Genomic DNA, 25,000 nt, shown 5'->3' on the forward strand with positions numbered 1-25,000 from the left:
GTGAAAAAGGAAATTGTCATATTTAGAAAAATAGAAATATTTAAACAAGCGCGTGAAATTGTATATGACAGCAATGGCTAAGAAATTTCTCATACGGCTGATATTTATATTGCTTTATCATCGTTCCTTTTACGATTTCCAGAACTATGCAAGATAAGGAAGACACACGAAATCTTAGGAAACTTTTAAGTGCAAAACTAATCAAACAAAACTTTTAGAATCATATCAACTATTTCTCTTTCTGATGCATGAAAAATAACATATTTACGAGATTTTCAAATGTATACGAAACAGAACAAAACAGGACAGAACAAAACAAAACGAAACAAAACAAAATAGATATGAAAGGATAAATATAGAATATAAATAAAAGAAAAGGAATAAAAATGATATGTGAATAATTTAAAGAAGGATATATATATATATATCATGAGCCTATCCTAAAGGAACACTGTTTTCTCACGATACTCGAGAGCGACAAGAAAACCCAACTCCGGATGGCAAAGGACGCACGTACGAGATACGCATACGAACGTGGATAGTCCCATCAGGACCACGGGAGCCGGGGAGCAAGGCGTAGCTAGAAATCGTGTTAGAAGAGCCATGATGCACTCGAAAAACCCATAGCGAATGCCTTCGTCGATATAACTTGCTAAAGGAAAAAAAAAAAAGAAAAAAAGAATGAAATCAAAAGATAGATTGAGAGAGAAAGAGAAAAAGAGAGAGAGAGAGAGAGAGAGAGAGAGAAAGAGAAAGATGAACTTATTGAACAGGACACACATCATCTCATAAATTTGAACATATTGAAAAAATAACAGTTTAGATTATATAACAAAAAGTTCAAGGAATTTTTTTTAATACCCTTTGATGTAATCCTCACTCTCTCTTTCTCTCTTCTCTCTCTTTTTTCTTGCTTTTTTTTTTTAAGTATTAAAATATTTTTATATATAATCATATTCTTTTCTTTTTTTCTTTTATACATACTATATATATATATATATATATATACATATATAGTTTCGGAAAGGGGAAAACGAAAAGCAAAGGGAATGTATATATTGGCTAAGTTTTTTTTCACTCTCTTCCTTTTCCAGCCATAACGCCATGGCCTTTCCACATGTTATACCATCGTGACTATTATACACACCGTGCATAGGAAAAATGACGTAGGTGTAAGTCTACAATACGCTTGCCATCCGTCTCTCTACGAATGCACGAATATATGTATTCACATGAAAACACACATATGTATATATATATACATTTATATATATATATATATAGATAGATATGCGAAGCACGATGATTGCGTATACGCACACATGTCAAACGACGGATGAGCACGCACGTTGCCATACCCCTAGGATATAATATGCTTTTAGAGTCGCGGGATTGGCTGATCGTAGAAACTGTGGGTAGTATAGTAGTGTAGTAGTAGTAGTAGTAATAGTAGTAGTGATGGTGTGGTACTTTGCTGTGCCGTGCCAAGCTTCTATTCAATGGCGTAACATATCAAGTCTCTTTCTCCTTTTTTTTTTCTTTTTAATACACCGAACTTAGAGATTTATCTATAAAGAATTTTATGGGAAAATTAATAATAAGAATATATGAGAGATTATCTTATACTATTTTTCTTCTCTTTTCCTTTTTTTTTCCTTTTTTCTTTTTTTTTATTTATCGTACCAAATCAAATACCGTATCATACATCATTTATTAATAATAATCGCAATATGAAGGGATCGAAATATATGAAGGGATAATAATGAGTATAAGCTCTTATATGATATATTATCAATGATCACAATTTTTCGGAATTTTCAAATATATATATATAAATATATAGATTTTATCCACGAACTTTAATACAGATTTAAACGAAAGAAGGTATAAGGGGATTCAAAGTCCAAAAGTTTTCATTCTACACAGTTACGCCAATGTTGCTACGAAACGGTCACTAGCAACCCTATAACCGGGAGGAGGAAGAAAGGAGAAAGGGCCTGATACATGAGAGAGAAAGAAAAAGAGAGAGAGAGAGAGGTGAAAGCTGGAAGAAGTAGGGAGGCGGTAACAGAGAAAGAGAGAGAAGAAGGCGAAAAAAGTGATGTGGTAGTGGCAAAGAAGGAGGAAAAGGAGGAGGAGGAGGAGGAGGAAGAGGTGGTAATGTTGAAGAAGGTGGTAGTGGTGGAGGAGGAGGAGGAGGAGGAGGAAAAGAAGGATAGGAGACACATTAAGAAGGGGAGAAAGAAGTCTAGCAGCTAGCGAACTAACGGGGCTCATAGCTAGTTCGTTCTCGTATTCGTTTATTTCTTGTTGTTTTTTTAGATAGCCCGGTGCATCATTTGTCTATTTCTTTCATTTTACATTTAAGATCCAAGAAAATCTCCCTCTCCGATGAAGTCTCTCTCTCTCTCTCTCTCTCTCTCACACTCTCTGTCTCCTTTGTAACATATATTATAACTACTATATAAAAATCCATGAGTATCTATTTACAATGATATTGCCATAAAGTATTGTTATTAGTATCAATACTTTTATCAACTTAAATTACATCGAATTTCAAATCACTTATATTTATTACATACTAAATTTGATTGATCTTATATTAATAAAAGGAAAAGGAAAAGAAAAATGGCAAAAGTAATATATTTGTAACAATTCTTATCCTTCTATTATTCCATTAACTTTACATTTAATTTAGCTTGTCGTCATTAATTTCGTCTAAAATTTGATACAATAAAAGGTATCTCTCCCTCTTTTCTCTTCATATATATAAAAAAAAATATATATATGTATATATGTACATACCCCCACACTTAGTTACCATCACCCTATCTCCCAATCCATCTATCTATCTCTATTTCTATCTGCGTTCATAAGTCGCGCTGTTAGGGGGTGGTAGTGGGGCTATGAGAGGGTGACTCGCATTGCGTATGTTACACGTCATCGTCGAGAACGTTGCAGTTAAGATAGACAGAAACAGTGATAGAGAGAGGGAAAAAGAGGGGGGTGGGAGGGATGGAGGGAGGGAAACCGAGGAAAAGAGAGGGGGAGGGAGGTGTGGCACGAAGGGTGGCCGAACTGGGAAGAAAACGTTCATGGAAAAAAATGCATACCAGCAGCAGCGGCGACTCTTACGACGACGACAACGACAACGACAACGACGATGACGACGATGACGACGATGACGACGATGATGACCGACGATGACGACGACAACGACGACACGAAGATTGTTACGACGATACAGACGGAGTTTGTTTACATGTGTACGTGCTCGTGCGCATGCTCGTGTTTTTTACTAGTAGTAGTAATAATAATAGTGTGGTGGTAATAGTAGTAGTAGTAGTGTAGTAATGGTAATAGTAGTAGTAATAGTAATAGTGTAGTAGTACTACGTGTCGTCAAACGAACGACTAGGGCGAGGTAGAGGGTCGGTGTATTGGCCAAGTAGTGGGGGCAGGGGTTAAGAGGGGGAGGGGGAAAGAACGAGAGTGCAAGAAAGATAGCGATAGATAGAGATAGAACGAAAGGAGGAAGGGACACGGGCTAGCCCTGCCCATATGAAAGAGAGTAAAAGAGATAGGAGATATGTATATAATGGTAGAAAGAGAGAAAGCTAAACTGCTTTCCATCCCCCAGAACGCATCCTACGTAAGCCGGAGCTGTGTTAGCTCTTCATCGTGGGTTCAGTCTCTCTAAATGTGGCATATCAACGTGGTTACTTTTATTCGCGCTCTCGATCGAAACCGGGAAAAACTTACAATGAAAGCGATTGTCGTAATGTGAAATTTACCGACGCTACGAACGCGTCGTCGTCCGTCGTCGTCGTCGTCGTCGTGGTCGTCGTCGTCATCGTCGTGTCGTCGTCGTCGTTGTCGTCGTCGTGTGTCGTGTGTCGTCGTCCGTCGTATTTCAAAATACATATACATAAACACACACACACACACATACATATAATATTTTCGTTCGACGTTCATTCGTTCTTTACGAAAAGAATTTTCTTTTTTTTTTCTTTCACTTAGAGAATCTTGTTTGGCTGGATGGTACGTATTGTTATACGTATAGAAGGAATGTTACGTGTATGTATATATATATATATATATATATATATATATATATATGTATGTGTATGTTTACCGTGTAGAAGAAAGCATACGTAACGTAAGAGAGAGAGAGAGGAGGGGAGAAGAGGGTGTAGGAGAGCGAGAACCGGAAAAAAAGAAAAAAAAATGTATGATATACATATATGTATATATGTATACATTGGCATTTATATCGAGTGACAGTGAGATATTTTTCGTGACAATTTTCAAGTGTTAATCGAATTAGCATTTTATTTAACCTATTGTTTCAGTTAGTGATAGTTTTGCCCTTTAAATATATGTACGTTATTATAATATTTATTATTCGAACAGCGCAAATTCAAAAGGTCGTACGATCTTTGATTCTATTTTTACTTCGGCTCAACTCGTTCGTCGTCGTCGTCATCATCGTCGTCGTAGTTGGTTGTCGTCGTAAGCGCGGTTTATTCAAATATTTGTTTATTTTACAAGAGATCAAGGATTTGTTTGCACGCCGAAAGAAAGAAAGTTCGTGGGTGTCGTGTTTCTATCTCGTTACTATTTTCTTATTTTGAATGGTAAAACTAATAAAGTCTCTTTCTTTGTCTATTCGTCTTATTGTGCAAACAAAGCGGACACGGTTATCTCTCGTCCGTCCATTATACACGCTTAGGTACCGAAAATGTCTTTGGCGAGTGACGCAACTGCTTGACCATAGCCATTATCGTATTCGTCAGGATTCATCGATAAAAAACAATCAAAGGAACGCTATTTTCTTTTATCTTCTTTCAAACGTATGCTTTGTTAGAAAACTCGCTAAATTCTTTTTCTCTCTCCTTCTCAATCTCTCTCTCTCTCTCTCTCTCTCTCTCTCTCTCTCTCTTTATATTTTTATATACATGTGTTTACATTTATTAATAAAATTTATTGATAATATCTCTCTTATATTTGACGTAACATATATATATATATATATATATATATATATATATATATATATATATATATAAGATCACGCACGGATCATTATTATTTTGAATTTTGATAATAGAAAGATCGTGTTCAACTGATAAGAAGACTCGCTCGTTTGATCGGTGCATATACAAAATTAGAATGGCGAGCGCATCGCAACAATATTGTCTCCGTTGGAACAACCACCGATCGAACTTGCTTACTGTCTTTGACGAACTTCTACAAAATGAGGCATTCACCGACGTTACCTTGGCTGTGGACGGTGGTCTCTCTGTAAAGTGTCACAAAATGGTCCTAGCAGCTTGTTCATCATATTTCCAGACGCTTTTTATCGATCTACCATGTAAACATCCAATCGTAGTACTCAAAGATGTGAAATATTGTGAGATCAAGGCAATATTAGAATACATGTATCGTGGAGAGGTAAATGTCGCCCAGGAACAACTCGCTGGTTTATTAAAAGTTGCTGAAGTTTTAAAAGTCAAGGGTCTTGTTGAGGAAAATGGTTCATCTCATGAACAACGAAACGAAGAACTCGAAACGTCGATGTCACCACCACCAGCGATCAGCACTAGCACAACCAACAGTATTGCGCATAGCAGTGGCCATATTTCACCACCCCATTCAACCGGAAGTTCTTATAATCCATACGGTAAGAAATGTCTTCGAATGTAAGCGGAAAACTAAATATGGAAAGGTCACGAGTTTATCCACTCAAGAATTTCGAGATGAAATTATAATTTAAAGGAAAAAAAAAAGAATATAATATGGGACATATGCTGCATATCATTTGATTTGATTTGATTTGATTTGATTTAATTCGATTGGATTTTTCATATTTGGAAATATTTTATAATAATATTTGCATGTCCAATGAATTGAATTAATGTGATCGTTAATACGAATTAACATATCTTATTGAAATTCCATAGCTTATACATGTAAATTCTTTTTATAAATATATATGAAATTATTATTCTTTCTTTTTTTTTCATTAACGTATAAATACGTAGCATAAAAATTTAGATAGAATTTAGATCTTTGATCAACAGGTAAATCATCTACGATGCCAATTGATAGAGGATGTATGTCCTTACCGATGTGGGCATTGTCAGGACTACCACTTCCACAACATGCGACTTCCAGTCATCAGGCAAGCTCTCAATCACATTCGCAACATTCCACTATCGTGGGTACTTCTTACGACAACGGTTTCGAAACGTCATCGCCCATAAATCCAAAACGAAAAAAATATTGTACATCAAATGTCATGATGAATCGAGACACGCCGATATTGCGAACAGTTTTGGGTCAAGGGCATGCTGATAGTTCACAGAACATGACCCTTATGCCACCAGATAGTCATGATAATAACTTCCGTACTAATGCCAATGGATCGTCAACTGAAAATTCCAGACGAGATAGCAGCGATCTTCCCAATTCTGAACCAGTTCATAGTCCTTACACCGACGTTTCCATGATAGACGAAGAAGACAAACAACCATCACCTCAACCCTACGTCGATACTAACGCAGGTATGAAACAATTTGATTAAATTATTAAAAAAATTAAATAATAATAATAAAATAAATAATATTTGAAGAGAAATATTTACTAAAAATCCTAAAAGAAATTTCATCGCATTGGTACTTCCTTTAGGTACTGACGTATCTAATCCAATTGTAGGTGTGGTTAGTTACATCACAACCCAGAAGCCCGAATGGAAACGTTATAAACAATATACACGGCACGACATCATGTCAGCAATCGAGGCAGTAAGATCAGGAATGAGTGCATTACAAGCGGCGAGAAAGTACGGTGTCCCATCGCGTACACTTTACGATAAAGTAAAAAAACTTGGTATCACGACCTCCCGACCTTTTAAGCGCGGTTCGAACGGTGCTGGAGGAGCTTGTTTTCCCTATGGTATCGGTGGAAACGCAAACGGCAGCATTTATGGTATCAACAGTAGTACTCTATCGGAAAGTGAAAATGAAAACAGCAACGCCCTATACGAGAGTTCTTCCACCATTTTGGAAACGAATTACGTTAAGAGCAGGGATACCTCGACTGAACGTGAATCCAACATGGAAACTGGTCAATCTAGTCCAACTTCAGGACTTCATTTGATCAAAGAAGAACCTCAACAAAGGAACGACGATCAGGTTGAGGATCTTTCGGTAAATCGTAAGTCGGATATACGAGTAATAATACCACCATCGTCGAACATCAAAGAGGAAGATGATATTTCCGATAATTCTAATCGTAATTGATAATTATCATGAAATTAAAAAGATACGACGATGCTGATTCTACACACGTAGGGTGATATACTCTAAAAAAAAACCTCAGTAGTAGATATCGATAGAAGTAATATACGAGTAAGTTAAAATGAATACTTTCAAATCTAACCAGATGTCTCCTGATTAGCTTCGAGACTCAAAAGTATGGACCATATTCTTACATAACGTAAAATATTCAACAATATTTCCAAGAAAAATATTTTCTTTGTTAAAATATTTTCTTTGTTGAAAAGCCAATATAATATTAGTGGCCTTACGTATGTTATTCTACGACGGATTTTTTCGAATGTGTTGAAAGGAGAAAAAGATAAAAAAAAAGAAAAAGAAAAAAAAACAGTGAAAAAAAAAAGAGTAAAAGAAAAAGATTATAAAAGTATCGTTGTAATAAAGGGTATAGTAAATATTTAGTGCCGAACACGTTATGAAAAAGACTCAAAATTATATTCCTCGTATCTTTGACGATCTCATTGTTAAATGAGTCTTTTAACGAATGGTATCTAAATATTGATTAATTATGTTTACTTTCAGCACATCGATTATCTCATTAATTGCTCAGGGAACAATTAGCTTAAGCTCTTCTCGTAGGATTATGATAAACGACGTTTTCGTTTCCTCAATTTTGCGTAAATGCCTTAAAAAAGACATTTGCTTATAATAATTAAAATTCCGCGAATGTCGTTTATATATAATTAAGACTCGAGACTTAACGAGGCTAACTCGTTAATCTACAATAAGACTGAATGCGCGTCGTTGATCCAAGAGACTGAACGTGTATTTAACACATGTGTTCAAAAATTGTTAAAGGCTTATTAATGCTCTTGAGATTTCTTAAACATAATCTACCTCATCAAAGAATGATAACTATGTATAGTATCTTTGATATATATTTCTTTTTTTTCCCTTACTTATTGTATAAATGAGAAAGAAGAAAAAAAAAAGAAGAAGTAAGGGAACAGAAGAAAAGAAAAGAAAAAGAAGAAACAAAAGCAAAATAGAAAAGTAAGAGATTTAAAAAAAAAAAGAAACCGTCCCACTGGATATACTGGGAAGAAAGATTCGGAAGAATTAGCATACTGCATTTTTTATTAACGTTTTCTTTTTATTTTCTTTCTTTCTTTTTTTTTCTTCGTTTTTTTTTTCAATGAATAAAGTACAAGAAAATGCAACATAGAAATTTTAGAGTTATATTAGCAAATATACAACGAGTTCTCTCTCTCTCTCTCTCTCTCTCTTTATTTATCTATCTATCTTTTTCTGTCTCTCTTTCTCTCTTCCTCTCTTTCTTTCTTTCTTTCTTTCTTTCTTTCTTTCTTTCTTTCTTTCTCTCTCTCTATTGTCGCGATATGAAAGTTAATATAATCAAGTATAACCACGAGCCACTATTAAATGGGACGATGATAATATTAATAATAAGAGTATGAATATAAGAAAAAGCAGAGGCATAGGACAGAAATATTTAATATCGCCGAAAGTTTTTAACATTTAACGGGGTAAAAGTTTTATTGAGTTACATAAGCTTTAAAAGCTTTTGAGCCAGTGATTGTTTTTAAAAAATAAATGAGTATTCAAATTATATATATATTATATATATATTATATATTTTTAATATTGTGATTCAATTTTAATTTGCAATCGTTAAATAATGAATAAATGCTATCCTAATAAGAGAGAGAAACGTACGGTATAAGAGTAAAACAAGATATTCATAAATTTTTGGATAAGAAATTATATATTATTTTTCATCGTTTTCTTATTTACTTTTTTTTTTTTTTATCATAGATATATATTTTTACGTAGAGTGAAAGGCTCTTATAAATATAGCACATATATAAGTATATATATACATATATATGTATATATATATATAAATATAAATATAAATATATATATATTTATTTGTTTATATATATACATATATAAAGGTTGCGTCTAATAACACGATAATTAATTATAAGTTCTTTATCAACGATCGAGAAGTCAGGAGTCAATATTTTTCTTTTTTTACATTTTTTTTTCCATCATTCTAGTCACTCTGCTGAAAAAATCATTTCAACTTTGTCTTCGTATAATAATGAAGAAAAAGGAGAAGTAGAAGAAGAAGAAAAGAAAAGAAAAGAAAATATTGCCATAAATTATTAATCCATGCAACGATCATCAAACAGTTTCTTTCGATCTAAAAATTAAAGAATTTATTGTATAATTATTGTGTTTCACGATACACACCCTATATATATATATATGTATATATATACATACATACACACACATATATATATGTATGTATGTATATATATATATATTTGTATATATATATATATGATTAGTAGACTTTGAATTAATTTCGTTAACGACTGACATAGAACTGTTAATTTTGTTAGTTAGTATAAGGTATTTTGCTATTGTTACTGATCATGGCCCTGGGATACAGCTGCAATATTGTTCAATACATATCTATGTTATAACATTAGCAGAACTATCTACCTCATGATATAATGAACAATAATAATGTTCGATTACTGAAAGACTGAAATGCCGATTATCCATGTTATCATCTTGATGAAACTTATTTGCAAAGCATTCATAATATATAAATATATGCGTCATATGCGCCAAATCATAACAAGAATACAAAAATTTTATTATATTAATTAGAAATATAGTATGTATATATATATGTATATATATATGTATATATATATGTATATATATATATATACATATTATTTTATATTATATATTATGTTATATTTAATAGAGATACGGGTTTTGATGATAGCAATCTTACATATAATACGATTAAGAGAGCTTTGTGCTTTGCCTTTAATTAAGTGGTCTAATGTCTGGATTTTATAATGCATCATGTACTATTATGAAAACAAAAAAAAAAGAAAAAAAAATTTATATTTAGGAATATGTTCGGAACAAGTTGTAATCGTAATCGTTTTTATTCAATTGGCATGTCTACATTTCGCACTTTCAAATCATTGCTAAATAATTGTGTGTTTCATTACTTTTATGTTGTGACAAAAGTGATTATTTAAGATGATACATTTGTATGCACGTTATAATTAATTAACCACACTGGATTTCCTTAAGTAAAAAAATAAATGCATAAAAGTATGTGTATATAATAGTAAAGAAAGAAAAAAAAATAAGAAAAAAAGAAACATTGAAATTGTTCGGCGAATAATAATGGTAATTATAATTATAAAAATAAAAATAAAAATAAAAATAATAAAAATAATAATAATAATAATAATAATAATAATAATAATAATAATAATAATAATAATAATAATGGTAATAATATTAATAATGATAATAATAATAATAATAAAAAAATAATAGAATAAGAGACATTTCTTAATTTTCAGTGTTTTGAGAAACAAAAAGAAAAAAATATAAAAGTAAAATATATTGATATAGTTTAATTAAACGTCAAATTTATAATGTTATATTAAAACTTTGGAAATATGGAAATAGACTGACACAATCATACAATGTACATTATGCAATACTGACGACTATTATATATATATATATATATATATTTCATTAACATAGATACTAATCAATCGATGCAATTACGCAAATGAATTCTTTATATAATTCTTATATTTATAGCTACAATTACTTTGACACTTCCGTTTTATCCTGAAAATTGATTTTACGTGATGTCCATAGAGACTGCGCAGATCTCATATCGAATGCTTTCATGCTATGTCGAATCGTACAAAATACTCATTTCTTCGTCGAAAGATAATATTTTTATATATGTGTATATAAATATATATATACATATATACAACATATGCTTTCTCGTTTTAACCGAACACACTAAAAACGTCAGTGGTTCATAACTATACTCGATATTCTGTCATATAAGTACAAACCAAAGCTGCCTTAACTGTTTATACCTCATTTTTTTATGCTATTTAATGTTCCCATATTTATAATATAATAAAGTTTTAAGTAATGTTATGCAATTAAGCATATATAATACATAATGGAAAAAACAAATACTTCTATCCTTTAATATTTATATAAATTATATATATACATACATACATACATACATATATATATATATATATATATATATATATATACACATACACACACAAATATACATATATATCTCAATAACTCGAAAATATTCAAAAAAAAAAAAAAAAAAAAAAAAAGAAAAAAAAAGAAGAAGAAATAAAAAGTAATAAAATAATCGACGAACCTGACCATGTGTTCGAAACAAAAAGAAAAAAAAAAAAAAGAAAAAACTGAGAAAAGGAAATATACGAACGTACATATAATGAAATATATTTTTAACGTTGATCATTTGATCTATCGAATATTTTCAAGTTTATTGTAATAAAAAAAATAAATAAATTTATATTAATTCGCCAATTTTTTTTTCTTTTCTTTTACGAAAATTCTATACATAAAAATGGCACGCTAGATTAATCGAAATAATTCGACACAATAAAAATTTTTCGATCACTAAAGACAAAGACCAATAGTAAAAAATTTTTCTTTGTAAATGTAATACGCGCGTGCTAAACGATTAGGATTGCATACGGAAAATCGATGCTTTATAACTTCTAAAGATATTTGTTCGAAATAACAATTATCTTGTTGAATTTATTACGATTGTGTAAATATATATATATATATATATATATATATATATATATATATATATATATATTTACATGTACATCGAGTTGCCTTAATAATACATACTGTATTACTTTATAAGACTGTTTTTTTTTTTTAATTATTATTATTAAAAATCTATGCATATTGGAATATTCGAATATATTAATTCATTTATCTAAACCCATTTCTATCCCTATCATATAATCTCCATTAAAAAAAAAAAAATAAATAAAAAAAAAAAGAAAAAGAAATAAAAAAAGAAACAAGAATTAATGATATTGTATTACTTAATCGGCAACTTAAACATAATATTCAAACATAATAATTAGTTTATTTTTTTCGACGTATTCTTGTAATAAAAGAAAAAAAATTGCATTATTTTGTAAGAAAATCCTTTAAAATTTGAAAAGTTACACTATTTACATATTTTTTAAATTACATATTTTTATGATATACGATAACTCCGAAACGGATTTGATTTGATAATAAGAATTGTTGCTCGATGTACATATGAGAGAAAGAGACAGAGATAAAGAAAGAAAGATAGAGACAGATATAAAGATAAAGATAAAGATAGAAATAGAGTTAGAGATAGAAAGAGAGAAAGAGAGAGATAGAGAGAGAGAGACAGAGAAAGAAATAGACAGAGACAATAATTACGAGCTTGCGCAGAAGATATTTGCAAAGGAGAGGGTAGGGTGAGTGGCCGGCGTAGGGGATATGCAAGGGGAAGGGATATAGGGAAGAGTGGCTAAGGAGAAATAAAGCGCAGCGAGCTACGTCGTCCGCGTTGAATGTAACCGTGGATGCTGCATGGAAATTCGTGTTATCTCTTCCTTTCGAAAGGTGCGATTTTAACCTCGTCTTGTGAGCAAAAAGTTTTCCTTTCTTACTTTTATATATATATATATATATATACATATACATACAAACACACACATATATATATATATCCCCTTCTCTTTCTCCCTCTTTCTCTATCCTTTCTTCATAAAAATCCAATCCCTTCATTTTCAACGTCGTTCACATTACAACCCTTTTTATATTTCTCTTATCTTTTTATCTTTCGGTGTTTGGTGAATTCGTCTCTTCTTCACAACAAGTGTGTCACAAAGTGAATGAGAAAAAAAACAAAAAAAAAACAAAAAAAAAAGAACAGTGATTCATTTATACTCGTGCGCATCGAGAAAAGATAAATCTCGAATCTATCTCATCTTTGATCTCTTCCTAGTTTTTGTTTCTTTTTTTTTTCCCCCCATTGTGTCTCTCATCACTTTGGCTTGATAGTTTGAACGTTGTCTTTGAGGAGATACAAGAACTACGTCCCACGTCTTCGCTGACTTTTCTGGATATGACGAGGCATGCGCCGTAAACAATTCTGGGATTGATGTATCACAGGGCGCAGGTACCAAACAAAATACGCATATTTGTATAGTACTCTTATATAATGACAAGTTTACACTCTTTTTCGATATATATGCACACACACAGACACACACACACACACAAAACATACACCGAATATACATACATGCACACATATATGTCTGTATGTATGTATGTATGTATGTACATATGTATGTATGTATGTATGTATGTATGTATGTATGTATATATGTACACTTAAGGACACATAGTATCTATAAATGGTCATAAATGATATATATATATATATATATATATATATATATCATACATAGTATACGCATATATAAATACATGTTGTATGTATTTTCTCACTCTCTCTTTCTTTTTTCTCTTCCCATAGAAATTATCTCGTTTAATTATTTATTTTTTCTTATATTTTTTATTTTCTGTTCTTATAGATCTCGATTTACTTTGTACTGTGTACAGCAACGGTGAGCCTAGCGCTTTCCACGAATCAAGAAAAAAATACAGCCGAGAACATACAATGCCCTCCAGAATGCATCTGTCTTTCCCAGAAGGTAATTACATAGGTAATTACCGAACCGTTCGAGCTGTCACTCGCACATTGCAATTTCTATTGAAGAAGGAACGATAAGAGATAGCGGTCTTTTATTTCGAAATCGTATAAGCCTCTTTCAAATGATCAATCAACGTTAAAAAAAAAATAATGAAAGGGACGAACGAATGAATGGAAGATAAAATGGAATGAAATATATATCTCATATATGCACAGCTCGAAAAAGTTAGTCGTTTTAGTCGAAAAAATTTTTCGGATAAATTTTTTTCACGCACGTAAAAATTCTTCCGTCTTTTTTTTTCTTTTTTTTTTTTTTTTTTTTTTTTTTTTTACAAATATCTACATACGCTCGCGTGTATATAAAATCTTTGAAATAAAGAGGAATTGGTATGTACGTGTTACAGGTGATTTGCAATACGGGAGGGCTAGAGGATATACCGACCCAACATTTACCAGAAGGAGTAGAGGAATTGTCTCTAACGAAAAATAATTTTCCTATAATAAAGACCGATGCTTTCGCCGGTCTACGTGTACTGAAAAAACTCTCATTGGATGGTAACAATATTTCGTCTATAAGACCATTTGCCTTTCGTGGATTGAACAAATTACGAGAGCTTTCGATTCAGGACACACCTTTGTCCTATATCGAAAAATTTTCTTTCGCTGCCCTTCAGAACGTTTCCGTTCTATTACTGGCGAATAACAAGATCCGTTACGTCGAGGGTTACGCATTTGCCGGTACCTCAAATATTCGTGCTATACTTTTAAGCAACAATCCATTATTAAGTTTACATAGTCATGCTTTTACCGGTTTGACAAACGTCATCAGACTTATTTTACCATCGGGTATTCGTAACATCGAACCAGATGCTTTCGATGGATTACATACGGTTGGTCTATTGAAGCTCACCTTCATGGATCTTTCCAGTTTAAAATCCTACACATTTCGTGGCCTAAGCCACGTGAACTCTTTAAACATTCAAGAGAGCGATTTAGGTGTCATTCAAAAAGACGCATTCACTGGTTTAATTTACGTTGATCATCTTAACATTCTCAACAACAAAATTGACCTAATTGAAAGATTTCATTTGAGAGACGAAAATACTGTGAACATCCTTAGGTTTCACGGTAATCACGTACTCGAGGCTCCTCGTCATGCAAAGGACATAGTTCTAGAAGTGAATTCGATCAGCGCGATCGACAATCACTTCCCTTGTGACTGTCAAGCTCATAATATTCTCGAGAGCGATTTCGTTAACGGTAGCGCTATTGAATTTCAACGTAAAAATTATTGTATATCGCCGATCGAATACAACAATAAACCAATGAATTTGATCGACTTTGAGCTTATCGCCAATTGTTACGACAATGTCGTACAGGACAATCTTGGCTCGGGTGTGGTCATTGCAATGTCCTCGTCTCCTATGATATTGTTAATCGTTATTTTTCTTTTCAAAAGTTTCCTATTACCTTGAGAACAATTTTCTATACTTTAAGAATAATTTATCGGTGAATATATTTCGACGTCCTTTTGGATCATTCTCGAACGAAGAAAATGATCGATTATTAATCGCTCTTTGATTTTCCAAAGACTGGAATACGATTTATTGATCCGCTTAATTTATATATTGGATCTCCAAAAGAAAAAGAAAAATAAAAGAAAAAAGAAAAAGAAAAAGGGAAAAGAAAATATTAGATAATGTAAAATCGTACTTTCATTCCTAATCCATTTTCACTCACTAATCTTGATTGAAATAGACCTAATTAAATAGGTTATCTTACGTTTGTATAATCCTTCAATTTAACGATCATATTCTCTTTGCTACTCGTTCTTCCATATTTTTTTCTACGAGTTTCTTACAGTTTTTGAATTTCTCAAGTTAAATTATTACGAATTAATGATGATGATAATGATGATAATGATGTTGATAATGATGATGATGATGGTGGTAGTGCTGGTGGTGGTAATGATGATGATGATTATGATGATGATTATAATGATAATAAACTTTCCAGTGATTCGAAAAATCGTTAATACGAAATTTAACTCGAAACATTGGATCGTTTAAATTGTTTAAGAATGTTTTGAGAATTATTTAAGAATTGTTTTAGAATGAAAACTATATAAGAGAATGATCATCCATCATAATCGATTTCGTTCGTAAGTTTAAACGCACGATCGATCTATATAGTTAGCTTGATACTTTTATACTGCTAGTACTTCTAAATATCATAAAACGCCTAATTGCACAGCAAAATGATACCATTTCGACAATTCTAATCATTCAATTCGACGCTATAAATGGGATACGATGGTATCGTTGTTAAAATGTCGATAAGAACATATCAAACGGCGAAAGAAAAGTATTAATTAATATTGTTAGCAAAACTTATATTATGTCCAATTTGGGCGACCTTGTTTCACGTGTTCATTTAAAATTTGTTGAAAAGTTTCAAGCATTAAAAAAAGAAAAGAAAAAAAAAAGAAAAGAAAAAAAAGAGAAAGCATTATAAAAGGAAAAAAAGTTGTTTATATATTTTAAGTAACAACGAAAATAAGAAAGTACGATATTTATACGAGATTTAATTATTGTTAAATGTTAAATTTGTCATTCGTTATGTCTATTGTTAATTTTTATATCGACATTTGTTATTACAACCTCCAATATACATTTATATTAATTAGCTCTTGTAAATCAAAGCCGTATCTCCCGAATCTAATATTCTTTGCCTTTTCTTTGACTTAGACCTTTCATATCTGCCTAAATCTATTATACATATCATATGATTAATCATATTATAAGTAAAATATTCCTGAAAACGCTTAGATAGACACTTATATTTTTTTAATTCTTTATCATTACATTTATGTATATTTTTAAGGTTAGGAACAAATAATTCCCCTTCCCCCTCTCCCCGTCCTCGAATAAACTTGCCACCATCGATTGTTCTTTTATTATGTGCCAATTCTTCGTCGCTATTTTAGAAAACGATTTAAGATTTACTCTCACGACTGTTACGTGATAAATTATAGCGTCTCTAACGAAAGTATTCGAACGATTCCGTGCCCGAATTATCTTCAGATTGATGAATACAATGTATAATATATATATATATATATATACACATACATATATATATTGGAAAATATTATGTTCAAATTAATCCGATATTAGCGATTATATTTCAATATTATGTAGACTAAATTTCAATAAAAATCGACAACGTATATTTAATTAACATTCTGTTTTTTCAAACTATGTATATGTATTTACATATTGTATGTATTTACTTGTACAACCTACGAAATGTATATGTATGAACATATATACATACGCTTCGTTCAGTCTTTTAGATTATCGTTTATCGAAATATACTTTTATCGATAAGAATAATGTTTTGTTCTTATTTTTAATATTGGATTAAAATTTTCTAAAAGAAAAACAAGAATAACTTATAAGATAAGAATAATTACCTAATTTTCCTTATAAAATGATCCCGACTCCTCGTGCATTTGTCTCGACGAACTGCATACTGGTTCTCTTTGCATGTTCAAATCCTTTCTGCTTTTCTATTGGCTTAAATTAAATGCTACATAAAATATTAATTTTGAATATTTAATAATTTATAATATTTAATAATGATATAAAAAAATATAAGTTCTCTTATTTATATTTTATAATCTTATAATATTGTCTATATAATCTTTGTATCATTTATATAAATATCATTATGAAATTATTATAACCAGAATTTCGTTTACTTATTCGCGCGAAAAATCAAATGAACAAAGTACACATAATTGAAAGGTTATGTAATTATAAAATTCGAATGTTTTTTATTTTTATATATTTATATATATATATATATATTTTTTTTTTATAGATAGATAATAAACTATAACAGATAATAATAGTTTATCTTCCGTCCTTTGTTATTTGATTTTACATTATTTTATGTAAATCTTTTTTAATTAATAAATAAGGCTGTTCCGTTACAGACTCTAATATTTTTGCTATTGTTGATTCTGTCAAATTTTGATATGCTTCTTCTGCTACAAAAAAAAAAGAAAACAAAGAGCATTATACCCAATAATATAATAAAATAAATTGATACTTTTGAAAAAGAAAATCAATTAAATCAAATAATTACTTTTAATAAATATGTGTCCAAAGAGCTCGCATGTAGCTGAATTAAACAAAGTTGTATTTTTTACATCAAAGTGTGACTTTCTTGCCCAAACGTATGCCCGTACATCATCATACACTTCTTTTGAATTTATAGTTTTTGCTCTTGTAACATATACATTATGTGCTATCTGATTCTTTTGTAGATAATTTACTAATGAAAATATTGAAGATACAAAAGTTTCTATTTTCTTTGAAGATGATAATTTAAAGCAAAATCCTTTACTAGGAAAATTTTCTAATAAGAACAAAGAACCTTGATATGGTTGTACGTCCTAAAACAAGTTTCATTTTTAAAATAATTACAATTGGTTTTTCTTTGTTAAATATATTATATGTATTAATTATTTACGATATATTCAAGAAGCATGTTGTGCTTGAGGTAATATAAATGCCAATGTAAGTGATTGACAGAAGCAAAAGCACATAAACTATTAAATGCAATTCTAAAGTACCTAAAATATCAAAGAATGTTTTTAACTTATATTCACATATAATAGATTCACATATATATATAATGATGAAATATTTACGGTGAGCTGCTCAACAACAATATCTCAATAGCTTTTTGAAGACTATACCACGTAATGCTCTGCGGAAGACATTGCAAATATTTTATAATTAGTAAAGAATGACACCATTCAGTAGGGCTAACATTAACTGCTATGATATCACTATCATCTTCATTTTCTATCTTAAACATTATTTCACTTTTTGATAATTTAGTAAAGTTAAATTTTGTTGGATCAAATGGCTGTAACATTGTCGTAATATGTTCTGGTACTCGTCTTTTAAATGCTCTATCAGGATTAAGCTAAAAAATTTAGATACATATTTTACTATGTACTATAAATAAAATATATAGGTAATGAGTCCTCTGAAATAAAATTATATATACCTGAACTAACAATCTATACGGACCTTCGAGTATCCGCCAACTACTAATATTTAATAAATATCGAAATACTCCATCCTTTTGAGCCTTTTCCCATGCTTGCTTTAACTTTATATCAAATTCAGATTCATTTTCTTTTTCACTGATCGAAAAATGAAAATTATTATAATTATAATTTAGGTTAGGAATATCCTCTGTAGTAAACATAATAATATCTCCTAATTTCATTAAATAATTCTTCTTTCTTCTTTTACAGCTATTTTAATAACTTATCACAAATACTATAGAATAATCTTCTTTTATTTTCTTCTAATATATATATATTCAACATAATTTGTATAATTAAATCATGTAAGTTATAAAAGTAACCTTAAAACTTATTATAGAATTGTTATAAATTACGCTAATACTTCGTCATCTATTTTGCATTTTGTTAGAAAAAAACGTTAATTATTATTGTAAACGGAAAAAATTATCAAAATCTTTAAATTATTATAAAATTAATACACTTTATCAGCTCCTATAAAGAAACTGACAAGTTCAATTAGATAACATGAAGATAAATGATCAGAAATGTTATAAGTTCAAGATATTGTCACCAGGGTATGCAGTAGTAGCGATAACAGCACTCTCTATGAGTAGTTGAAACCTAAAGTAATACTTGTCGTTTCGATATAAAACAATTTTACTTCCATAAAACCATTTGTATACAATCCATTATAAAATATTTTGAACAATTATTAATTAAATAATATTAATACTATTAATTGAATAAGTATTTTAAATATTATGAACTACTTGATACTGATAAATATATTAATTGTAATTAAATTATCCGAAGCCACATTGTCGCCGCCTACAAATACCGGCAATAAAAAGGATAAAAAGGATAAAGGGAAGATAGATATTCAGGTATAAAAAATAATAAAAAGAATTTGTTATTATAATGAATATTGTTCAAATTAAAAAATTCTAAACTTATTAATTAATTACCTCATATACAACATGCCTTAAAGATTGATTTAATTATAATTTTAGAAAGGCCCTGTCAACAAAGACGTTTTTCAAAGGAGTTTAGTAACTAAAGATATTAAAACAACCGAGATTATTAGGGAGTCTGGAACATATTATATAGACACTAAGCGTAGAAGATTTTCTGGAGAAATTTTAGGATATATTACTCCTGTAAGTACAATCGTTAGAGCTAAATTATTATTATAATTAGCTTATATTCTGTGATATACTTTTAGTGGAACAGTAATGGATATGAGATATCAAAAACTTTTCATGGGAAATTCACAATGGTATCACCAGTATGGTTATCCATATTACCTAGTAATATGTCAACATTTCAATTACCAACACATGATGTTCAAAAAAAATGGTTGAAGGATATGAGATCTATGAACAGTGAAAATCATAATGTAAAAAGTATGTCGAATTAGAAAATAATAGTGGTTATTATATACCACTTAATAATTGTATAAAAAATCATTAAAATATTCTTTTACTTTAGTTTGAACATATTTCAGTTTTGCCAAGGGTATTATTCGAACATTGGTCAACCAATGATATCGTCGAATTAGAAAATAATATACAAAAGCAACAACAACTCATTACGATACTATCTGATACAGCAAAGGTAATGATTTTATTGTTATAATAAAGAAAAAATGACACAACATACAAATTCTATTATAAAAATATATATATATATCTGAATGTTAAAATATTTTGTTATAGACATTCCGTTTTGATGGTTATGTCTTAGAAATATGGAATCAGTTTATATTTACGGGTATCAATGTGCAAATTATTTTGTCTGTGGTTAAAACAATTGCTCAAAAATTAAAAAACAATCATCTTGACATAATATTAGCAGTTCCACCATCAAGAGGGTAAGTCTCATATTACTTACATTATTATTTCTTTTTTTTTTTGATAATCTCTTAAATGATTAGACTTATTTTGATTTTTTAGTACAAAAGCACAGTTATTTTCAAGAGACCAATTCAATGAATTGGCACCCCATGTTAAAGCTTTCTCTTTGATGACATACGATTACTCAAGTATTCAACGTCCTGGTCCTAATAGTCCACTTTCTTGGGCAAGACAATGTGTAGAACTATTAATTCCAGATCAAAATGATCCTAGACGAACTCAAATCTTGCTAGGCATCAATTTTTATGGATACAATTATACACCAGAAGGTGGTGGACCTATTTTAGGTTCACAATACTTAAAAAGTCTTGAATCATTCAAAAGCAAGATTCAGTGGGATGATAGAAGTAAAGAACATTTTTTTGAAGCAAAGTAAGATTTTTGATTTGATCAACTTTTTCTCAACTTATAATTTTTATTAATACTTCATTTGTTATTAAATATCATATTATATTTCAGATCTTCTTTAGGCAGTGGATATATTTTTTATCCTACTCTGTATTCTATCATACATCGATTTGACCTTGCAGCAGAATTAGGTACAGGTATTGCTATTTGGGAGCTTGGTCAAGGATTGAATTATTTTTATGACTTGTTATAAGAATTTTCTAATGAAGTATCATATTTTGCCGATTGGATTTTCATAATCCATCGATTGATATACGTATCTAATGGCCAATAATTAATTAACAATATTATAACAAATATCCTCTAAGAATACTAACATTTTATAGTATATTACATACATATGTATAGTATTCTTATGACTAATCAAGATTTTATTTCGATTGTGAAATGAAGTATTATCAATTAATATATCATGAATTTACTTACAAAATTATGCAGTATATTTTTGAATATAATTACTGTAGGTGTAATTTTTCAGTCTTTTCAATAATATTATTATTTTTTTGATGCATTTCTATACTTTCTTGTCCTTTAAACATCATCATTGATTGTGGTCCACGTATTATACGATACATTAAATCCCAACACATTTTTGCAGGTAATAAGCTGTGTATGGAAATAGAAAAAATTTATTTTTTAATAATAATATGTTTTTTTCGATACATATATAACTTACCATTTAAGTGGCAAAAGAAGTCTGACAATGTTAGGTAATGTAACATTTACTTTGTTCAATAATATTCCTTTTATTACTTCTTCGGCAACGTACTCGGGTTCGAGCATTTTCATCAATCTACGATTTTATAATTTAAGAAAACATTAAATTTCCGTACACGTGTGAATATTAGATTTTTCATTGATATATACATTTTCTAATTACCTAGGTTTAACACCATGAAACATTTTCGTATTAATCAAGTAAGGACAAACGAGTGTCATATGAATCCCTTCGTATCCATGAGCCTTCAAAATATATTTCAAGTTTTATATTAATAATAATCTAATAATAATATTGAATTAAGTATAATTGTAAAAATTTGTCTTTCTACTTTGAGTTCTGAAAAAAGACTTTCGTGAAGTCCAATGGCAGCAAATTTCGTGGCTGAATAATCAGTGCAATTGTAAGTTCCTAATAAACCAGCAACACTTGCTATTGTTACGATGTGTCCATAATTTTCTTTCATCATATCTTTTAAAAACGCTTTAATCATCTAACTCAACAAAAAAAAAAAAATAATCAATATTATTATTAATAATAAAATTTATGAAAATGCATCGAGACATACCCAATAATGCGCCAATATATTTATTTTAAATGTACGTTCTATTTCTTCGTCCGGTATATCCAAAAGAGTTTTACCATATACATAACCAGCATTGTTTATCAATAATGATATCTATTTAAAAATATAAAGGAAATAATGAATCATTTAAATATAAAATGAATAGAAAAATTATATAAAATAATTAAACTATAATTTATATAAAATTAATAGCAAAATTATTTTAAATAAATTATAAATTATATCTAAATATAAATCTGTATATGTATGTGAATTTTTATTATACCAATTATTTAATTACTTACATTACCAATCTCAATTTTAATGGATTTCGCAATTCTAAATATTTCTTCTCGATCAGAAATATCGCAACAATATCCCCAACATTTTCCACCGTGTCTTCTTATTTCATTTACCGTATCTTCGAGTGCTAAAGATATTTTATTACATTATATAATAGATATAAAATATGTGTGTATATATATATATATATATATATATATATATATATATATATATATATCGCCTTAATAGATAGTTTAATATATAATTTTAATAGATAGCTTTTTTTTAATAAATAATTTAGAAAATAATAATTAATATATATTACCTGATTTATTTATATCCCAGATGATAACGTTAGCACCTAAATAAGATAATTTCTGGGCAATCAATTTACCAATTCCAGTGGCACCTCCAGTAATTAAAGCTATTTTCCCTTTGATAGATTTTTCACGATAACGTTGTGGAACGATTGTAAATATTATTGTTTCGAATATATAGAATATTGACATTATCAAAAATAATAGAACGTCGTAAATAAGGATTAACGTTTCTTTTAATTCCATCGTAAATATCTAAATAAAATCGGTGAAAAAAGAAAGTTACATTTTTTTTGTATTATTTTCATAAACATTTAGATAGATTAAAAATCTCTTTTTGAATTAATAATAAAAGATTTTCTACACATATTTGGATATTTATTGAACAATACAAACGTATCGCAAAGCATAGCTAATACGAAGAGAAAGTTTTCTTGACAAGATGAAAGTCCTATTTCTTCTACTTGGAGATTTCTTGAAACACTATATTTGGAGCGTGGAAAAATGTTAGAAACTATTTAAAAATACACGTCAACTTTATTTCTAAAACTCGAAACTCTGTAACTTTATATTCCGATTTCATTTTATCCGATATCATATGATCACTGATATATTTGAAATCTTATTGAAATAATTTAATTTAATTTAAATTTAATATTCGATACACTTTGTTATGCTTAAGAAAAGTGAAATAATATTTCACTTTTCTTTTTTTTTCCCTTCGATATATTAATTTATTAACGAATTTCAAATTTATGTGGAAATTTTTTGATAAAAAAAAAAAAGAAAAAAAGAAAAAGAAAAGAAAAGAAAAAAAAAAAGATAAACGTTCAAATATTTACCTATTGATTGACGTTTCTTTAATTTTCGCGCGTTTAAATTGTATTTGAAAATAAATCTTCCGCGAAAGTTGCGCGTCCTTTGATAGACTATTCTCGACTGCACGAAGCGAATTGTGAAGCGAAACGTACCTATTATCCCCGTAAACGATCTTTCATATGGTGCGGCGTGAGTATTTACACTGCATCTTGCAATTTACTCATAGATAGTATGTAACATGTTTTCTATACTATCAAAGTGACTCCCCACACAACTCTTACTACTTTTCTTTATCATTACACCGTATAATTTAACGTGACCTAAAAAAACTACTGTTATAAACAGAGTTATGAAATATAAAAAAAATTATTATTAATGTCATTCCTGCGAGATATTTTTTTTATTTTTTTATATATTTTACATAAATTTATAATTAATATCATTCATATAAAAAAATTTTCAATAAAGTTATGTTTTTAATAACACATTATATTTTCATAACTTATAATTATCATTTCATAATATTCATTCATCATTTATTAATTCGATGTATTCGATGAGAAAAATTTTCATAATTGTACTTTGATATAAAATTTATATAAGTCTAGAAAACAAAACAAGAAAAAAAAAAAAACAAGAAAAGGGAAAAATAACATAACTCGTTAAAAGGACAATAAGAAATTTCAATTTATATACGATTGTTTTTACCATTATCGAGAGAAAAAAGAAACAAAAAAGTACTTGATTTATAATTTTCCTTAATTATCCACATGAGCCAATCTTAGAAGTATATGAGAAAGAGAAAATAACATGTCGAATCTTTCAAGTGGAAAATAGTGAAATCGAGTTGCAATTTCTAGTGAGACTAGCGTGAACAATCAAATATAATTATGATGTATATACTTCATCTGTGATTGCAATTGAACCG

At 29.4% G+C, this 25,000-nt stretch overlaps 5 protein-coding genes across 15 annotated transcripts in view; 3 read left to right on the top strand and 2 right to left on the bottom strand.

Annotated features, from left to right (window-relative positions):
* LOC124427019 (GDP-D-glucose phosphorylase 1) overlaps positions 1-19,452 on the bottom strand; it is a 33,673-nt gene extending 14,221 nt beyond the window's left edge. The window contains exons 1-6 of one of the 4 annotated variants that reach the window (XM_046969428.1): positions 19,430-19,452; positions 19,023-19,161; positions 18,658-18,938; positions 18,477-18,579; positions 18,090-18,399; positions 16,774-17,991 (exon numbers count right to left, since the gene is read on the bottom strand). In XM_046969428.1, coding sequence (XP_046825384.1) covers positions 17,882-17,991; positions 18,090-18,399; positions 18,477-18,579; positions 18,658-18,938; positions 19,023-19,161; positions 19,430-19,437 — 951 coding nt within the window. In that variant the 5' untranslated portion in view covers positions 19,438-19,452 and the 3' untranslated portion in view covers positions 16,774-17,881. Of the gene's footprint in view, positions 1-16,773; positions 17,992-18,089; positions 18,400-18,476; positions 18,580-18,657; positions 18,939-19,022; positions 19,382-19,429 lie in introns of those variants that run through there. The other 3 variants (XR_006942854.1, XM_046969426.1, XM_046969425.1) reach the window with 3 other exon arrangements.
* Positions 1,601-10,518, top strand: LOC124427015 (protein tramtrack, beta isoform-like). 3 transcript variants are annotated; one of them, XM_046969416.1, is made up of 4 exons: positions 1,601-3,266; positions 5,113-5,685; positions 6,086-6,568; positions 6,693-10,518. In XM_046969416.1, the coding sequence occupies exons 2-4, from the start codon at positions 5,175-5,177 to the stop codon at positions 7,304-7,306; spliced, it is 1,608 nt and encodes a 535-aa protein (XP_046825372.1). In that variant the 5' UTR covers positions 1,601-3,266; positions 5,113-5,174; the 3' UTR covers positions 7,307-10,518. The 3 variants fall into 3 exon arrangements, with proteins under 3 accessions (XP_046825372.1, XP_046825371.1, XP_046825373.1); XM_046969415.1 differs by having other exon boundaries at positions 1,602-4,043; XM_046969417.1 differs by having other exon boundaries at positions 1,611-4,043; positions 6,720-10,518.
* LOC124427017 (leucine-rich repeat-containing protein 15-like) lies at positions 12,689-16,427 on the top strand. 4 transcript variants are annotated; one of them, XM_046969423.1, is made up of 4 exons: positions 12,689-12,838; positions 13,302-13,397; positions 13,819-13,938; positions 14,342-16,427. In XM_046969423.1, the coding sequence occupies exons 2-4, from the start codon at positions 13,380-13,382 to the stop codon at positions 15,410-15,412; spliced, it is 1,209 nt and encodes a 402-aa protein (XP_046825379.1). In that variant the 5' UTR covers positions 12,689-12,838; positions 13,302-13,379; the 3' UTR covers positions 15,413-16,427. The 4 variants fall into 4 exon arrangements, with proteins under 4 accessions (XP_046825379.1, XP_046825376.1, XP_046825377.1 ...); XM_046969420.1 differs by having other exon boundaries at positions 12,705-12,838; positions 13,096-13,397; XM_046969421.1 differs by having other exon boundaries at positions 12,718-12,838; positions 13,280-13,397.
* A 185-nt stretch (positions 19,453-19,637) lies between the features above and the next one.
* LOC124427018 (chitinase domain-containing protein 1) lies at positions 19,638-21,881 on the top strand. The gene is made up of 7 exons (XM_046969424.1): positions 19,638-19,931; positions 20,058-20,204; positions 20,270-20,450; positions 20,552-20,661; positions 20,763-20,917; positions 21,000-21,332; positions 21,420-21,881. The coding sequence occupies exons 1-7, from the start codon at positions 19,809-19,811 to the stop codon at positions 21,559-21,561; spliced, it is 1,191 nt and encodes a 396-aa protein (XP_046825380.1). The 5' UTR covers positions 19,638-19,808; the 3' UTR covers positions 21,562-21,881.
* Positions 21,824-24,440, bottom strand: LOC124427020 (estradiol 17-beta-dehydrogenase 11-like). 3 transcript variants are annotated; one of them, XM_046969430.1, is made up of 9 exons: positions 24,096-24,180; positions 23,650-23,736; positions 23,262-23,508; positions 22,957-23,081; positions 22,655-22,765; positions 22,418-22,579; positions 22,249-22,331; positions 22,045-22,161; positions 21,824-21,974 (listed from the first exon to the last, which is right to left on the bottom strand). In XM_046969430.1, the coding sequence occupies exons 3-9, from the start codon at positions 23,497-23,499 to the stop codon at positions 21,824-21,826; spliced, it is 987 nt and encodes a 328-aa protein (XP_046825386.1). In that variant the 5' UTR covers positions 23,500-23,508; positions 23,650-23,736; positions 24,096-24,180. The 3 variants fall into 3 exon arrangements, with proteins under 3 accessions (XP_046825386.1, XP_046825385.1, XP_046825387.1); XM_046969429.1 differs by lacking the exon at positions 24,096-24,180 and adding an exon at positions 24,225-24,440 and having other exon boundaries at positions 23,262-23,736; XM_046969431.1 differs by lacking the exon at positions 23,650-23,736.
* Positions 24,441-25,000: the final 560 nt, after the last annotated feature.

The sequence above is a fragment of the Vespa crabro genome, chromosome 9, assembly GCF_910589235.1.
Source record: "Vespa crabro chromosome 9, iyVesCrab1.2, whole genome shotgun sequence".
NCBI lineage: Eukaryota > Metazoa > Arthropoda > Insecta > Hymenoptera > Vespidae > Vespa > Vespa crabro.

Coding starts and splice junctions, on each gene's coding strand:
- LOC124427015 (XM_046969416.1), top strand. CDS start 5,175: ATGGCGAGCGCATCGCAACAATATTGTCTCCGTTGGAACAACCACCGA. Junction 5,686..6,085: donor AAGTTCTTATAATCCATACG/GTAAGAAATGTC, acceptor TTTGATCAACAG/GTAAATCATCTACGATGCCA. Junction 6,569..6,692: donor CTACGTCGATACTAACGCAG/GTATGAAACAAT, acceptor TACTTCCTTTAG/GTACTGACGTATCTAATCCA.
- LOC124427017 (XM_046969423.1), top strand. Junction 13,939..14,341: donor GCATCTGTCTTTCCCAGAAG/GTAATTACATAG, acceptor TACGTGTTACAG/GTGATTTGCAATACGGGAGG.
- LOC124427018 (XM_046969424.1), top strand. CDS start 19,809: ATGAACTACTTGATACTGATAAATATATTAATTGTAATTAAATTATCC. Junction 19,932..20,057: donor AAGGGAAGATAGATATTCAG/GTATAAAAAATA, acceptor TTATAATTTTAG/AAAGGCCCTGTCAACAAAGA. Junction 20,662..20,762: donor TACTATCTGATACAGCAAAG/GTAATGATTTTA, acceptor ATTTTGTTATAG/ACATTCCGTTTTGATGGTTA.
- LOC124427020 (XM_046969429.1), bottom strand. CDS start 23,499: ATGGAATTAAAAGAAACGTTAATCCTTATTTACGACGTTCTATTATTT. Junction 22,580..22,654: donor ATATATTGGCGCATTATTGG/GTATGTCTCGAT, acceptor TTGTTGAGTTAG/ATGATTAAAGCGTTTTTAAA. Junction 22,332..22,417: donor GTCTTTTTTCAGAACTCAAA/GTAGAAAGACAA, acceptor TATATTTTGAAG/GCTCATGGATACGAAGGGAT.